Source organism: Apodemus sylvaticus, chromosome 17 (assembly GCF_947179515.1).
Source record: "Apodemus sylvaticus chromosome 17, mApoSyl1.1, whole genome shotgun sequence".
Taxonomy (NCBI): domain Eukaryota; kingdom Metazoa; phylum Chordata; class Mammalia; order Rodentia; family Muridae; genus Apodemus; species Apodemus sylvaticus.
Genome location: NC_067488.1, coordinates 46194555 through 46211921, shown reverse-complemented (window position 1 = coordinate 46211921; position 17367 = coordinate 46194555). Strand labels below are relative to the sequence as shown.

The 17367-nt window shown below is 45.9% G+C and overlaps 2 protein-coding genes across 4 annotated transcripts in view; both read left to right on the top strand.

Annotated features, from left to right (window-relative positions):
* The window catches only part of LOC127667561 (apolipoprotein L2-like), a 45798-nt gene extending 34401 nt beyond the window's left edge, over positions 1-11397 (top strand). For both annotated transcript variants that reach the window (XM_052160652.1, XM_052160651.1), the window contains exons 4-5: positions 63-158; positions 6523-11397. In XM_052160652.1, coding sequence (XP_052016612.1) covers positions 63-158; positions 6523-7387 — 961 coding nt within the window. In that variant the 3' untranslated portion in view covers positions 7388-11397. The remainder of the gene's footprint in view (positions 1-62; positions 159-6522) is intronic.
* LOC127667560 (apolipoprotein L2-like) overlaps positions 1-17367 on the top strand; it is a 75096-nt gene that overhangs the window by 34417 nt on the left and 23312 nt on the right. The window lies entirely within an intron of this gene.

Below are 17367 nucleotides of genomic sequence, written 5' to 3'. Positions count from 1 at the left end.
CTGCATGTGGGTAAGTTTATTTTACAAGCACCCTTCCTATATCAGTCAGTCTCCTATTACAGGGAGGAGGAAGCTACCTTGCGAGAAGCTCCTGCTAAGATCTTTGCAGATCCTGATGGAGAAAATGAAGATGAGTTCCTGCGGGATGAGAATGAGAGGTACTCAGGCACAGACTCAGGGACACCTTCTTCTTTCTAGATGGGAAAGGAAAAGAGCACAGTGAGAGGACCATGCACAAGAGTTTGAGTAGATCAGGGACACGCTGGTTAAGTACCTGAGCACCTGCCACAGGACCTATTTTAATGATGTCACTAGGTTAGGGACTGAGTTGTGTCCCTAAACTCATTGGTAAAAGCTTGACCCCTGGTGACTGTGTTTGGAGATGGAGGATTTAAGGATATGCAGAGTTGAAAATAAGAGAGGGTGTGCGTGAGTTCTCTAACCCATAGTACAGTCACGTCCATAGTACAGTCAAGTCCTTAAATCTAAAGAGACACCAGATTCCTATAGCTGTGAGCCACCAAGTGTAGGTGCTGGGACCTGAACTCACTTGTTCTGCAAGAGAACCATACATTCTGAATGGAGGAGTTCTCTCTCTCCAGCCCTATTACAATAACAATTGCTTTTACTTACCTGGAACTCATCACCATGACCAGACTGGATGACCAGAGAGCATGAGCAGTCATTTTCACCCCCAATAAACCCTTAGAAACACACACACTCCAGTTATTATATTCATAAGATATAAACCTAGATTGGGCTGCTCTATCACCACACCAACCTATCCCTCAGCTGTCAAAATATATTGACACAAGGTAGGGCAATTTAACACTCTTTGTGGCAGTACCTTCCAATGCTATCTTTTTATTGGGCGACCTCTAGTGAAGGTAGGTACTGAGAAAGCAAACCTTTCCTTATTGAAGTCATGTAGAGGAATTGTGAAAAAACAATCTTTCAGAGCAATCACTATGATGAGCCATTCCTTAGGCAAACAAGGAAGGAAATGGGATTCCAGGCTATAGGGAACCCATTGGCTGGACAATCTTATTAATGGCTCTGAAATCTCTCAACATCCTCCATTTGCCAGACTTTTTTTTTTAAATGACAAATACTGGAGAATTCCAAGGGCTGGTGGACTCCTCTATATACTGAGCCTCCAACTGTTTCTGGACAACTGTTTTAGTGCCTGCAGTTTTCTTTTGTCATAGACCACTGACAACCTGAATGGGTTGGTCAGTCAACCACCTTAGTAGTAAGACTGTTGTTGTTTTAACAGCAGTGGCTCCTTGATGTATATCAGCCCCTGCTATGTCTTGTTTGTGTACAGCCTAAACAGCCCATAACAATCCTTGATAACATTCCTTAACAATTTTCATTTTTTTATTATGAGCCTGACTGGTTTTATGGCCAGCCTATGAAACTGAAGGGATATTAATTTTTTTTCACTGTTGTAACAGATCTCCTCTCCATAAGTTTATGGCTATATCAGTCATGTAGTATAGAGGAAGATGTCGATGATTTCCTAATTGGTTCTTGATTGTGTCAATAAAGGAGGCAGAATCCAATTGCTGGGTGAAGGGGAAAAGGTGGGACTTCCATGTCCCAAGAGGAAGAGAGGGATGCAGAGAAAAAGTTTTCAGACCAGGTTTTGGAGAGAGGAAGAAGCAGCAGACATGTAGGTCTTGAGGCCCCTAGAGTTTGTAGACTCCACCTCAAGTGGGGGCCAAGGAAGAGGGAGGGAACTATTAGGGTATAAAATTCTTCACCCAGCCATTGAGTTTTCTGGCTTGTTTTAAAATAATAAAACTGTCTAGATTTACATCCACTGTGCTAAGATGAGCAGGAGGAGAAAGTGGGCAGCCAGGGTGGTTGTTGGCAGCATGGCAAAGTTAGCCATGAGCGACTAGGGGAGCAATCATAGTTCCCTGGGAAAATGGCCAACCGTCTTTTGGCAGAGCCAAGTCAGGCGCTCAAAGTGATCTTGTAACTAGGCTGAGAGCCTAGCCCCAGGCCAAAGATCAAGTGTGCTTTCAAAATTACAAGCAACAACATATGGCCTTAATTTTTCTGTCTGACCCTCAGGCCCTATACATTTAGGCCATCTGGTGCTTTGCTTTATTTTGGATAAAGCCCCAACTCCTTGAAATTGGATGTCTACTTCTTGAAGTGGCCAACCTGAAGGCTGAGATTTTGGAGAAATAATGGCAACATTGGCTCCAGTATTGACCACTCCTTCAACTTCAATGCTGTTTACTAATACTTTAAACTTGGACCTTTGATCCTCTATAGAACTTGGCCAAAATATGCATTGTCAGACCCTTTTTAAGTTCTTTGTATTGTGTGTAGAATTTGCCTCAGCCTTGCTATCTGGTCTCACAAAGTCTGTTTTCAGAGCAAGGGTGTTTAATTGTCTTAAGAAAGAGAATTCTTGCTGTCTGGCATTGGGTCCTGCAAGAGGCCCTCCTGGGAGTTTTTTGGCAGGGTGTTGCCCCATTTGTCTCTTGTTGCTCTACATTCCTTAGTTCAATGTCAGCCTTTGCCACATCTTTTACATATTCCAGGAGGCACGGACTCCCCTTTGGGATTTAATTTGGTTGCCTCTGTAGTTTATTCTCAAGTGACCCTGCTCACCACAATAAAGACATCTGAAATGTTGGGTCATCTCAGGGCCTCTGATGGCAGCTTCTCATATTAAGGTCATATCAGGCAAATGAGATCTAACATCAAGAGTATGTCTAATCCACTCATCTATTGATGCTGACCTTGCCCTCAGTGGTCTGATCACTTCTTTTCCCTCAACATCCGAATTTTCGAAAGCTAAGGGCTCGATTGGTGCCTTTCTTGCTGGTGGATCTGATGATACACTCCTTTCCACAACAGAAGTCAACCTTTGCGTCCTTTGGACTTTGCATAACCTGAGAAAATGGCTCAGATATTTTCCTTGTTTCTGTGACTTTGTCCCAGGCATTTAAGGCTGCCAAGTGACTCAAGGTCAAGGTCTGTCCATCATATACAGCCTGCAACTCTTATCTCAGCAAAGGGACCTTCACCAAGCAGCTTATGTTTGGAAATATCTCTACCCCTGGCTCCATGTTGTTGTGCTATCTCTTCACCTCTTCTCTCCACCGTGAGAATCATTGTAAATGTAACTCAGGTTCTAGTATTCCTTTTGCCATATCCTTCCAGTCTTGGGGGATTGTTCTATTTTTAATAGCCCAAGAAGTCAGGATTTGTTTTACAAATAGTGAATGCATTCCAAAATTAGTGACACTTTCCTTAAGTTTTCTCAGTTCTAACACATCCGTGGGTTGCCATTTGAATTCCTGATAACTCTGTGGGTGATCATTGTCTGGTGGTCTTCTTTGAATACTTTCCGGATAAACTAAAGTTTGGTCTGTAAAAACCTTCATTTGGCTCTCTAATTTTATCTTCTGTCTCTACCTGAGTATTTTCCCTAGTTGATAATTTAAATTCCTCCTTTTCCATAAGTTCCTGTACTCTCTGTTCAAGGTTCTGATTCCACATTTTAATTTGTTCTTTATATTGTAATTCTGATATCCTACTGTCTAATATTTATTTTGATTGATTAATTTTAAAAGGTTCTCTCCAAATCTTGCTTCTAATTCTCATTATTTTTCCTCTGTCACCCAGTCTGATCTGTGAGCTGCTGCATCATTAGTTGTAGCATCTTTTCCAGCTCCAGCCTTTGACCTTCATTCTTCTGTCACTTATCTTGATCTATAAATCCCTGTGCCTTCAGTTCCAATGTTTCCTCTTGGCCATGTTGCTTAAATTTCCCTCTCTGTTGTTCACACTGCTCTGTAGATTCCTGTAGCTTCTGCTCCAGGGCCTGCTTCCATGATTTTAATTTCTCTCTATGTTGTAATGCTGATATTGTAGCCTCTACGTTATTTGGATTTAATAGTTTTAGTAAATTATCCTTTAGACTCTGCTTCCAAATTTTATCACTATCTCTTTGCTGTTCAGTCTGATCTATGAAATTCTGCATCTTTTCTAATGTTTCCTCTGACCCTTTTTCTGGTTTGGGTTTGGTTTTTTTTGTTTGGTTTTTTGTTGTTTTTTGGATTTGGTTTTTTCAAGACAGAGTTTCTCTGTGTAGCCCTGGCTGTCCTGGACCTCACTCTGTAGACAAGGCTGGTCTCGAACTCAGAAATCCGCCGGCCTCTGCCTCTAAGTGCTGAGATTAAAGGTGTGCACCACCACCGCCGGCCTGACCCTTTTTCTAAGGCTTATGATTTTTTTATCTAGAGCCCTGTCTCTTGAGAAGACATAGTAAATCAAGCAACTCAATATAGTAATAATTATAACTGACAGGACCTATTTTAATGATCTCACTAGTGTTAGGGACTGAGTTGTGTCCCTAAACTCATTGGTAAAAGCCTGACCCTGGTGACTATGCTTGAAGATAGCCACTTTAAGGACACACAGAATTGAAAATAAAAGAGGGTATGCGTGAGTTCCCTAACCCATAGTACAGTCAATGCCATAGGACATCAAGGCCAAAGAGACACCAGATCCCTACAGCTGTGAGCCACCAAGTGTAGGTGCTGGATCTCCTATATTTACCTGGAACTTTATGACCAGATTGGTTGACCAGAGAGCATGAGGATCCTCCTGACTCTGCATCTCCAAACAGGGATGACAGGCCCAGGCCCAGAGCCTGACTTTCCTATGTGGCCTCTGGAAGTCTGAACTCGGATCCTCCATTTTGTGTGACAAACACTTCACCAACTTAGCCACATCCTCAGGTCCCTTCAAAGGCTTTAAGCAGAATCTTTGTTGTCCTTAGGACACAGTGCCTCATGTGAGAGGTCACGTGGAGTGTCACACACCAAGAAAGCTCCATGGGAAAGATCAGTTATTCTGATACACAATTAACACAGGCAGAGAGACACCGTTCAGGACTGCTGCTCTAAGACAAAAGACAGAACAATTCTGTCAGTTCATTCAGCTGAGACTTACAGCAGACAAGTCACAGGCAGTCGAGAGCAGAGCGGAGAGGCACTGTGAAGCTGACCTCATGGGATTCCTCCTGAGGAAAGCCAAGGCTAAACCCTCCTATGGCTGAACATGGGAACCTAACTTCAGTGTCCAAAAGTTTTCTGGGCCTTAATCAAATGCACCATCCCCTTGAGTGACTGGTGTCTCCCTCCCTCCTGGAAGTCCATGCCTTCAGTGTCTCCTTCCTCTGGGGTCAGAAATGACAGCAAAATCCCCGCCACACTTCACCTTTCTCAGGCTGAAAATTCCTTAATGGAAGTGATTAGGAACCTATGTATTCTGACTCCTGAATTTTGCCTCCTACTGGAACACTGTGGAGAGGCTCAGTGAGATGCCTTGGGAATGGGAGAACATGTGAACAGGATTCCCCACATGTGAATGGAAATTTCCCACATGTGAACTGGAAATCCACTCATGTTTCTCACTCACAGCTCGAAGGGAAATCTATGTGCTGTGTTTTGAATGGATGGATCTTAGCTGTGAGCTGTCCCATTAGCTGTTGTACTTTTTTGTACAACACTGCAGTACAAAAAAGACTTCAAGCTTCAAAGAATGTCCTATCTAAGGTTTCTCTCTTAGGGATGTGCAACTTGCAGAGTCTCACAGCACAAGGCTGCAGGCAAACATGAACACTCCTGGCCAGCAGGACATTGTAGGATACACAGGTCATGTCCCAGCAGCTGAGGTCAAAGCATTGCTGTTATTACCAGAGGGAACTCTTCAGGGGAGACTAACGGTCCCTAAATGAAAGGATTATTTTCTCTCTAACTTCTCTCTCCTTGTGTAGAGTTCCTAGGGAGAAGTGTTTTGGTAGTGATGACATTGACCCTGAGGGGAAGGCTCCCTTATTAAATGTCTACCAATAGAAGGGTGTGCTGGAGGATGAGACAGGGGCTCATCAATGAGGAGCACAGGCTGCTCTTCCAGATGACTGAGTCACTCAGTGACCAGCCCCCTCATGATGACTCAGAACTGTTGAAATTCCAGTCCCAGAGATCTTACGCCTACTTTTCTCTACCATCCACAGGCTCCAAGAGTGAATGTGGTACCCAGACACACATGCAGGAGAAACACTCATACATATAAGATAGAAAATTGAAAGAATGGGGCTGGAGAGATGGCTCAGTGGTTAAGAGCATTGACTGCTTGCTCTACCAGAGATCCTGAGCTCAGTTCCCAACAACTACATGGTAGCTCACAACCATCTGTAATGGGATCAGGTGCCCTCTTCTGATGTGTCTGAAGACCATGACAGTGCACTCATATACATAACATAAATAAAAATATAATCTTTAAAAAATTAAAAGGACAATTATAGATGGTTTTGAACTCACTGTGTTCTTAGGAAGAATGACTTGTCAAGCAGGCTCTTCCCAGTAAGAGAAAGCTTATAGAGCTGTAACCTTCTCCTGGGCTTCACAGTGAGTGCTCTGTGGTTTCCATGAGACACATCTTACTTTACAAGCTGTCTTCCTCACTCATGTATCTCTGCTGTTACAGGAAAGAGGAAGATGCCTTGAGCGAAGCCCTTGGTGAGATTGTAGCTGACACTGACTCAGAAGATGAAGTCGAGCTCCAAGATGCCCTGTGGCACAAGGAGAGTTTCTTGGATGCTTATTCTCAGGTGAAACTGGAGCTGGAGGGCTGCATCAGGAAGCTCCGCACCCTGGCAGACAAGGTTGACAAGGTGCACAGGGACTGCACCATCTCACAGGTGGTGGCCGGCTCCAGCAGCGCTGTGTCTGGAATCCTGACAATCCTTGGTCTGTCTCTGGCACCTGTGACAGCAGGGGTCAGTCTGGCACTGTCAGCCACTGGCTTGGGGCTGGGGGCAGCAGCAGCTGTGACTAGTGTTTCCACCAGTATTGTGGAAAAGGTAAATGTGGCATCTGCTAAAGCTGAAGCCAGCAAGCTGGTGTCAACCAACAAAGACACAATGGAGGACAGTAAAGACGTTTTGGATGAGAGTGGCCCCAGACTTGTTTCCTTATCCAAGAATTCCTTCACGAACCTAAAAAACATCAAGAATAACATTGATGCCATCAAGCTGACCAAAGCCAACCCTCGCCTAGCAAACAATGCCAAGCGTCTCATGACCACAGGGAAGATATCTGCCAGAAACTCTAAACAGGTGCAGAAAGCCTTCAGAGGTACCCCTCTGGCAATGACCAAAGGAGCCCGGATCATGGGTGCAGCCACCGCAGGTTTATTCCTCCTGCTGGATGTTGTCAGCCTTGTGCAAGACTCGAAGCATTTGCATGAGGGTGCTAAGTCAGAGTGTGCTGCAGAGCTGCGGAAGCAAGCTCAGGACCTGGAGCAGAAGCTGGAGAAGCTCAAACAGATCCATGACATCCTGATTCAGTGACCTCTTCCTCTTCAGTGCAGCTCAGAGAACTGGGGAGGGAGTGTGCTGGACAGAGCCATGAACACATGGGAGCCCCTGCCTCCCTGCACAGCAGTGCCTGCTAAAGGGAGAGGGCACATTAAGAGACAGGAAGCCAGAACACAGATGGGACAGTCTCATGACCTCTTACCAGACTCCAGCTCTGAGATCCATCAACCTCCCAACTAAGAACCAAGCACCCAAGCTGGGGAGCCCATCCATGTCCTGACTAAGCCACAGCATGGCTGCTCCTGAGCTGTGCCCACTGTGCTGCACCCAGCTGAGGCTCACCCTCCTCACCGTCCACTGAGCTGTCAATCTTCCCACTGCTTTTTGATTGGGTGCCACAGAGATCTTCTCCTCTTTTCTTCTTCTGCCTAATTGTGTGTTTTTCCAAATATTTCTCAACCTTACAATCAGACTCTGGTTGTGAACATCATTTCCTGTTATTAGTCTGGGGTCACGTGAGTGAAATGCTCAAGACTAGAAAGAGAGGATGCTGGGAACACCAACCATCCAGTCATCACGAGTTCTTGGCCCTACATGCCCCTGTGGATGCTACCAGAAGGAGAGGTGGCAGGATATAACTGGTGAGTCCTTCTCTCTGCTGCCAGACTCCTGGAAAATCAGAAGCTTTAATGCCTATTGACATTTAAAATGTGCTGTAACTGGATCAGATCTGCCAAGATGAGCAGGAAGGATGACACTTGGTCCATAAATTTTGAAGAATAAATTTGTGAGCCCGGCCTAGACATGTATTGTGTGCTTTCTGAAAATGAAATATGTTTTCTGAGTTAACTACAGACATTTCATAATTCCTTCCCAATTTTTAACATCTTCTCTTTTAAAAACCTGTTTTCTTTCTTGTGATTTAAGAGGAATGCTTAAGACACAGGTCTTTTCCTTCTTCGTGTTCCATTACTCTTCTGATGACTGAGGCTCCCCTGAGACTGCAGTACAGGGCACAGTGTCCCCTGCACCACAGCAATTCAGGTGGCCTTCTTCCCATGTTCTGAAAAATGGAAACTGAGATGACCTGTGAGGTTTCAAGGTCTTGTCTATTAGAGAAGAGTCTTGTGCTCCACAATCTGAGTGTCCTCCCTTTGGGCTGGATTATGTAGTTAAGGGCAAGCTTGATACAGAGTCAGCCTCTCCTGTGGTGCCAAACAAGGACAAGATGGCTTCCTGGATGAACTGAATAGAAAGCTACCTACACCATGAGCAGGGGAACGGCTTGTACCTCAGGGTCCAAGCTCATTGAGTCCTCTCTCCTGTTAAGCCCATGTGTGGCACTAGTGAAATCTGTGCCAGCTGTTCAGCATCTGTCCATTGACCAACCCAAGAGCTATCACCAGACTCCACCCCTTGCTGAGCCTTGACCCTGTTCTCTCTGCAGACTCTCTCAGTCTGGTCCTTTGGGACATTGGTTGCTTGAAACCCTGAGCCTCTGTCACTGAACTTTCCAAGGCTCTCAGCCCTTCGAGCCTCTGTTGGACCCAAAGAGTCTGAAGTCCAGGCATCTTTACTCACAAAGACACAGAGACTAAGATCGCTGCAACAAGCATGAGGTTTATTGATCCAACGCATTGGGGTCGTCCTGCAATCGGGACAGAGGCGACCCAGATGGCACATTTTAGGCAGTTCTTATACTTTTTAGAGGTACAAGTTACATCAGTCAAGTTGCAGTTTAAACCCCTTAACTAACATCTATAGACCATTGACCTTTAGATTTGCCTAGGGTCTTCCAGAGAGATCAAGTAGTTATCAGTTAATACATTGTGAGGGTGATTATCATTATCGTTAATACATTCTTACTCTGAAATGCCTCAGGGATTGAGAACAGAATTCAGCTTATCTTTGACTCCAGGCCAGAGCAGGAAGCAGTAAAGAGGGTTTCTTTCTTTCTTTCTTTCTTTCTTTCTTTCTTTCTTTCTTTCTTTCTTTTTTTTTTTTTTTTTTTTTTTTTTTTTTTTTTTTTTGGTTTTTTTGGTTTTTTTAGGGCTACATAGAGAAACCATGTCTCAAAAAAAGGCATTTAAAACAAATTTAAGTTATGTAATAATGTATCTCAATTTTTTTTTCTTTTTTTTTGGGGGGGGTGTTGGATTTGGTTTTTTGAGACAGGGTTTCTCTGTGTAGCCCTGGCTGTCCTGGAACTCACTCTGTAGACCAGGCTGGCCTCAAACTCAGAAATCTGCTTGCCTCTGCCTCCCAGAGTGCTGGGATTACAGGCGTGCACCACCACCCGGCATATCTCAATTTTTAAGTGCTCTTAACAAGAATAAAGGCTACTAAAAGAGACCAAGACAAGCTCAGAGATGAGTACAGTCCCCTAAAAGGGACAGAAGAGATGGTCAGGGTGAAAGGGGAGAGAGTGCAGAGGAGAACACTGTGGCCAGGTCTGTCACTGATGAACACAAGTGACAGGCAACAAAGATTGTGCCTGCAGCTGCTGCCCCTGGACAGGTACTGCATCCACTTCAGGCTTTTTTAAGGGTGTCCTGACATGTGAGAGAAACTAGGGAGGTCCTCACAATGAGCTGTAACTACTCAGTCACATAAAGGGAAGAAATAACAGTGTGTCCAGCATTGCAGATAGCTGTCCATGACATGTGCTTAGTCAAAACAGGGTCGACTGTAACCAGCTATTACATTTGTGATTCCAGTTGTAAAATAAACTATTGAAATGGAAAAATTATGAATTCTATAGTGCATTGGGTCATTGCCTTGAGTTTAGAGAAGGCACAAGACCCTGAAAAGTTAACCACGGGGTATCACTTTGTGGGGATAGAAAAATCTTTACCTTGATTGTCACAGTGATTCTGTGAATCCATAGCTGTGGTAAATAATCGGGGACTTCTGCAGACACATGGAAATGAGTGCAGACAAAGCCAGTGGAGTAGCAGTGTGTTCTGTGGTCAAGCTCATTGGGCAGACATGGCAAAGGAACACCGCTTACCACGTGGCAGCCAAGAATCAAGGGAGTAAGAGGAAAGAGACACAGCCAAGATGTGGTGTTCGATGGCGTGCTCCTGGTGACCCACTGTCTGTAGTAAACCCCACTTCCCAATGGACCTCTCAGAACTTTACTCATTCAATAAGGTAATCTAGTCACCACATCAGAGGCCTTCCCATTCCAAACTCAGATACGACCAGAGGCAAGTTCTATCAGTCTCCATGCTGTCTTGCAGTTCAGCAAAGTGCACAGTTGCAGTGACCGACACACCTTCCTTCTGCCTGCTGCCCTCCTTTTCTCTAGGACTCATTCAGAGATGTACAAGGAAAAAATGCAGAAGTTTTTTTAAGAATGCTGAAAACTTTGCAGGTGGATTCATAGTTGATCGTCTCCTTCTCACTGGCCAGAGTGTGGTGATGGCCTTGTTCCATCGCCATCCAGAAGACTGTGAAGGAAAGAATAAATACAAAACCAAGGGAAGAGGCTGTTCCCATCCCCCACCCAAAGGGTACTGTGTACAGGCTGACAGCGATGCCATTCCCAAGGAAGACCTCAAGTGGGACAACAGTTGTGAGATCCTCAGGAAACAGATCCAAGCATCAGTCACCTGGTCAGCTCAGGGCAGGATGCTGAGTATAGACAGAGCATGTGTGATAATGAGTAGATTATTAATGCATGCTGAAATTTTAAAATAGAAATGACTGGTTTTTAACATAAATGCTTAGATTTGTGATTCTTTTATGATTTTTATAAGATTGCCTTTTAAGATAAATAACAAAATAATTGATTGTTTCTTTCTAACTGCAAATTGTAGCCTTCCAGGAAAAACAAATTGCCTGAGAAAATTATCTCGCTGGCTTACACCTTGTGGATCTATAACAAGTTGCTTAGTTACGAATGCTGTGGGTTCATGGGAATAATTTGCTTTTTCTTCACCTGTGATATGTAATATGTTTTTCATGAAAAAGGAATTGGAAACATACCGTTTCTTTATGATCATTCACTAAAACATTAATAAAATAGAGTCACATTATCATTTTTACTCTGCTTAAAAGATTTTGCTCGGATATATAAGTTATGGGAGCTTGTTTTGCTTCACACACCAAGTGTTTGTGTGTGTGTAGTGTAGTGTATGAATGTGTCTGTGCATTTCTGTGTCTGTGTGTGTCTACATGTGTGTATGTACATGTCTATGTGTGTCTGAATGTGTGTGTATGTGTGTGCATGTCTGTGTGTATCTGAATGCAAGTGTATATGTATATGTCTCTGTGTCTCTGTGTGTGTGTCTAGACATGTGTGTGTGCATCTGTGTGTGTGCAGGGTTCTTCTCCTCTTTTTTATTTTTCTTTCTCACCAGGCCCCCCAAAGAGTTCAAAGGTTTTCTTCCCAGGCCCCAGTGAATCAAGCTTTGTTCCCTCAGAGAAAAGTCTGCTGAGTGACCAATCGCCAACTCTATGTCCATGCCTCAGTTTCCCCTGACCTGTCAAAGCTGGCCTTCGACAAAAGAACATACCCATGTAGCATATTTGCCATTGATATTAGCTGCTACTGTTGCTATGCTCAGTTCCTACCTTCAGCTGCCAGAACATTGTTGCTTCTCCCGTGTGCCCACTCGATCCCTCCTCGTGGCCGTATCTTCAGCTGATCACCTTTCACTAGGATCCTGACTGGAGAGGACACTGCCTTCACTAGGATGCCTGTAGGTAGAGGACCACATCTGCGAGTTACATGATGTAGGCAAGTCAGTTACCACTTCCTGACTCAGTGTCATCGCCATTGAGATTTAGTATAAGAAAAGCAGGATCAAAATATACAAGGAAAGCTTAAAACATGGTCAGTGCATAGTAGGCACTCCTAAAAGTTGCATTTGAAAGCCTAGTGCAAAGAAACTGGAGGCAAATTTCTCCTTGTAGGAGAGAGACGGGACTCAAGAACCTTGTTTTGGGACAAGTCAGAAAGGTGTAGACAAAACCAACCTGTGGTCCAGGTTCTGGCTGGGTCACTTTCCTCCCATCTGAGGAGCTGTAACAACATCAGGATCCTTTTGTAGGCCGAGGAGGCAGAGAGACCATGATGCAGATACACAGAGCTGGGTTTAATCCTAAGTGTCCTTATCAAGATTAGGAGCCCCATACAATGGGAAAGGGAGTGCAGTCTGATAGGCCGTGGTGACAGACTGGGAGTGCAGTCTGATAGGCCATGGTGACAGACTGTGGGATGAGCAACACATCAGGGATGGAACAGCATCCTTCCCAAATCCCAGAGAGGCTCACCCTTCCTGATATTCACAGAGTTCTGAACAGAACAGAGGAAAGTCCCAAATGCCACCTGAGAACTCTGCTTCCAAAGTCAGCGTGGTCAGAAGGCAGTTTGCACAACTGGAGACTGAGGATTCCCCGGGTTCTTATCCACAAGAGATATTCCCCTGTTACACTGTCCACATTCAGGGACATCCAGCTTCCAGCCAAGCACTCACTACCACTGGGTCTCACATACTCCTGGATCTTTGCATGTGGTCTTCACTTGTTCAGTGAGGCTCAGGTGCTTTACCTCATCTGTCACAGGAGCAGGAAGCTGTGGTAAACAACGCTCTGAAGGAGCATGAAGCAGACATGGTTGTGGGCAGCAGCGACTGCCTTCAAAAAGAGTAGGACAGGAAGAAGGTTTAGATGGTCTCCTTCATCTGAAAAGGAAGCTCAAGGTAACCATCAGGAAGCTCCGAGCCCAGGGTGACAAGATTAAAGAGATGCACAGGGATGTGCCATCTCCAACATGGTGGCCAGTCAGAGGCACTGCGTCTGAGGTCCTGGGAATCCTGGTATAACTCTGGCCCCCTTCACATAGGGAGAAGTCTGCAGCTCTTAGGAATTGGTCCGGGGCTGTGAGTAGCAGCTACTGAAGTTGGGACTACCACTGTGGCTGTGGCTAAAGCAAGAGACTTGTCAGACAAAGCTGAACCCAGACACCTCGTTTCAACTGTCAGGGATATAATGACTGTGACTCCAGTGACCCTGGTGAAGACTTCTAGAGAGGTTTCTAAAGCAATGAGAGATATTAACAGAACTCTGAAGGCAATCGGGCAATATGTCTGTGCCCTCAGGATGGCCAGGAGTATCACCACTGTTAAATTCCCTGCCCGGTGTCTGGTCAGGCATGGAAAGCCTTTGAAGGTCCTGCTTCATCAATGAAGAGAGAATCCAGGGTTAGGGGGGCAGCATTTGGGGTCGCCTTCCTTGCTCTGGATGTGTACATCCTTGTAGCAGACTCAAAACGCATCCACACAGGAGACAATAGTCAGGGCTGCAGAAGCAATAGGATGGCAGGTGAGCTGTGTCTGCAGAACTCGTCCAAACCCACAAGACTGCAGTAAGGTTGCTTCAGTGCCACCCGTCCCTAAGCAGCACAGGGGACAAGGAAGATGGACTGGACACAGTGGCCAGTTAGAGGGGGAAGCGGGTGAGAGCAGGTCTGTGGAACTGAACACTGAGGTTTGTGTGTCTGTGGCTGAGCACAAGGTTAATGTGGATAGCTAGAGGGTCAGAGAGAAGACGGCGGTGAGAGTCTGAAGCAAGGGCAGAGAGGACTAGAGGATGGGAAAGTGACCTGGAAACACACAGACTGTGCTGTGCAGGAGAGAGCAATGAGATATCTGGGGAAACTGAGGCACCGATAATGGGAGAAAGCCAGAGTTTTGAATATGGAGAAGACACAGCGGCTCCTCCCTCTCCTTCCTCCATGGTGCTGTGAGCTGTGGCCACCGCCCTTCCTCTCCTGCAGCAGGGGCACCAACTCACCCTTTGTCTATTAGCAAGTGACAGAGTTGGGTAGTGACAGAGCTGGTGAGGGCTTTGAGGGTGGCCTTGGTAGTGACAGGAGAGTGGGTGGAGCCCTTGCCAGGGGTCAGGACATCTAAAGGACCAATGAAATTCAAATAGATCCCTATTTGGTGAAGGGACAGTAGTGGTGAAGATGAGAAAGAATTTAGGTTATACATGTTACCTTTTGGCTTTATTTTTTAAAATATTTTTATTAAATATTTTCTTTTTCTCTATTTACATTTAAAATGTTATCCCCTTTCATCATTTCCCCTCTGAAAACTCCCTATCCTTTCCCCCCTTCCCCTGCTCACTCCTTCCCACCCACTCCTTCTTTCCTGTCCTGACATTTCCCTACACTGGGGCATCAAGCCTTCTCAGGACCATGATGTCTGACAAGGCCATCCTCTGCTACATATGCAGCTGGAGCCAAGCGACCCTGCATGTGTGCTCTTTGGTTGGTAGTTTAGTCCCTGGGAGCTCTGAGGGTACTGGTTGGTTCATAATGTTGTTCCTCCTATGAGGCTGCAAACCTCTTCAACTCCTTGGGTCCTTTCTCTAGCTCCTCCATTGGGGAACCTGTGCCTAGTCCAATGGTTGGCTGAGAGCATCCACCTCTGTATTTGTCAGGCACTGGCAGAGTCTCTCAGGAGACAGCTATATCAGGCTCCTGTCAGTAAGCACTTGTTGGCTTCCACAATAGCGTCTGGGTTTGGTGACTGTATATGGGATGGATCCCCAGGAGGATCAGTCTCTGGACGGTCTTTTCTTCAGGCTCTGCTCCACACTTTGTCTCTGTATCTCCTCCCATGGGTAATTTGTTCCCCCTTCTAAGAAGGACCAAGTATCCACACTTTGGCCTTCCTTCTTCTTGAGTTTCATGTGGTTTGTGAAATGTATCTTGAGTATTCAGAGCCTCTGCGCCAATATACACTTATCAGTGAGTGCATACTATATGTGTACTTTTGGGATTGGGTTACCTCACTCAGGATGATATTTTCTAGGTCCATCCATTTGCTTAAGAATTTCATGAATTCATTGTTTTTAATAGCTGAGTAGTACTTCATTGTGTAAATGTACCACATTTTCTGTATCCATTCCTCCGTTGATGGACATCTGGGTTCTTTCCAGCTTGTGGCTATTATAAATAAGGCTGCTATGAACATAGTGGAGCTTGTGTCCTTATTACATGTTGGAACATCTTCTGGTTATATGCCCAGGAGTGGTATAGCTGGGTCCTCAGGTAGTATTATATCCAATTTTCTGAGAAACTGCCAAACTGATTTCCAGAGTGGTTGGACCAGCTTGCCATCCCACCAGCAATGGAGTTTCTTTCTCTACATTCTCACCAGCATCTGCTGTTACCTGAGTTTTTGACCTTAGCCATTCTGACAAGTGGTCAAACTGCTCTCTGCACTGTGGAAGCTTAACTCGTAACTCCTCCCTCAGGGTTCTAGGATCATGTAGAAATAAAGTGAATTCGAATTTTACTCTATACTCAAGACAGAATGCTAACTTCAGCTTCTGAATCCCTGCTTGCTTCAGATGAGTCCCCACCACACACCCTCCAAGCCCCAAGGGATGATAACTACTTTTTAAAGCAGAAATTGCACAAAATGCTAAAACCTGGTAAGCGCTATTTCGTTCTGGAAGCACACCTAAGTCAGTGGAACACCACCCAGGAGCGCCCTCTGCAGGGCTCCATGGGGAACAAATTCAACACAGTCGTCAGCCCATTGACAACAGCCAGAAATCCCAGGTGGAACCTGAGGCCTGACTTCCTCAAGCTGTTCTCTGACAACCTGAAGCCTGGCATGGCAGCCGCCCTGCTCCTTACCAAATGCGTGTGAACACACTGAGTGAGTAAGTGTAAGCAGATATTATTCAACGACGCTAAAGTTATTTCAAACTGAAAGAAGGAGACATAGCCCATACGCTTCCAGCTCCTTCCAGAGTTAGGAACAAGGTTGCTTCCCCAGAGGCCCTCACAGGTCACCTCACTCTGCCTGTCTGGTGTTCTGTAGACTTGGGCTGAATAGAAACTATTGACAGTTCAGGAAAATGGGTGAGACAATCAAACACATAACAGAAGGTGGCCTGGGACAAAAGGAATGTTCAGAAAGGGAAGGGATGCCATGCACTATACTCTTCAATGGGGAGGAGTGGATGAAGTGAGGGCAGGGGAAGCGGGAAGCCTGGTGGCCTGCCAGGAGTTAGAGGGGGGGGTTGCGTGGTGAACAGGATAACGGTGACATTCACCAGAGCCAAAAATGGCTGCTGTTGTCTCACTGACTCTAAGGATGTCAGGTGTGTGTCTAGTACTGGCAGCAGAGTCCTGTGGTAAGGTCCCATGTGCCACTGAAATGACAGGGAGACTGGGCAAGGAGAGCAGGGAGGGACACCGAATGGCCATTCCTGATGGCTGAATCTCAAGATACCTGCATGTGAGCCAAGTCAGATACCCGCCATGACACATTGAGCCTGTGTTGTGTCGGCTGACTGACTCCCTGAGTACCAGATGGGTGACTTCCCTTCCGTTGTAAATCTGCATCCAGGATGTCATGGAACTGAGTCCTCCATGGCCTCCTGTGCACTCACTCTCTCTCCCTCAGTCAGGCCCTCTCTTTCTGCCATCTACAGTCTCTGCCATCTACAGTCTCTGCCATCTACAGTCCCCACCGGTACAATGGTTGCAACCCATGCTTGTCTGGCCTGGCTGGGCACGGGGCATTCCTCAGCCATTATGCAAGGCTAAGACTGGCTAAGCTGAGGGTACTCTATAAAGGTTTATGTAAGAGCCAGCTGCTGAAGTCCCCTGCTTCCTGGAGCTAAGCTGAGCTATCCCAGGGCCATCAGGCTGCCTGAGTTTGTAGACTTGAGACTTCGGTCTGAGAGAAGCTCTGTCCCCTCTACTCCAGGGGTCAAAGAACCAATCAGAGGGCCGGGGAGTCTGCAGTGCAAGAGGCTGGGGGTTCTCTGGGGAATCAAGGCATGATGGGTCTCAGCACAGAGCAGGGACCTGAGGTAGAAGGATGCACACAGGCAAGTGTCTACGCTGTCTGCCGCCCTCAGCATAAGCTCTGCCCTCATCAACCAACGGGGACAGAGATGTTGCACAAGGAGATGGGATAGAGGTGTGCTAGGGGCTTGGCAGAGCAGGCGGTGCTGGACCTGCTCAGGGGAGAGCTCCA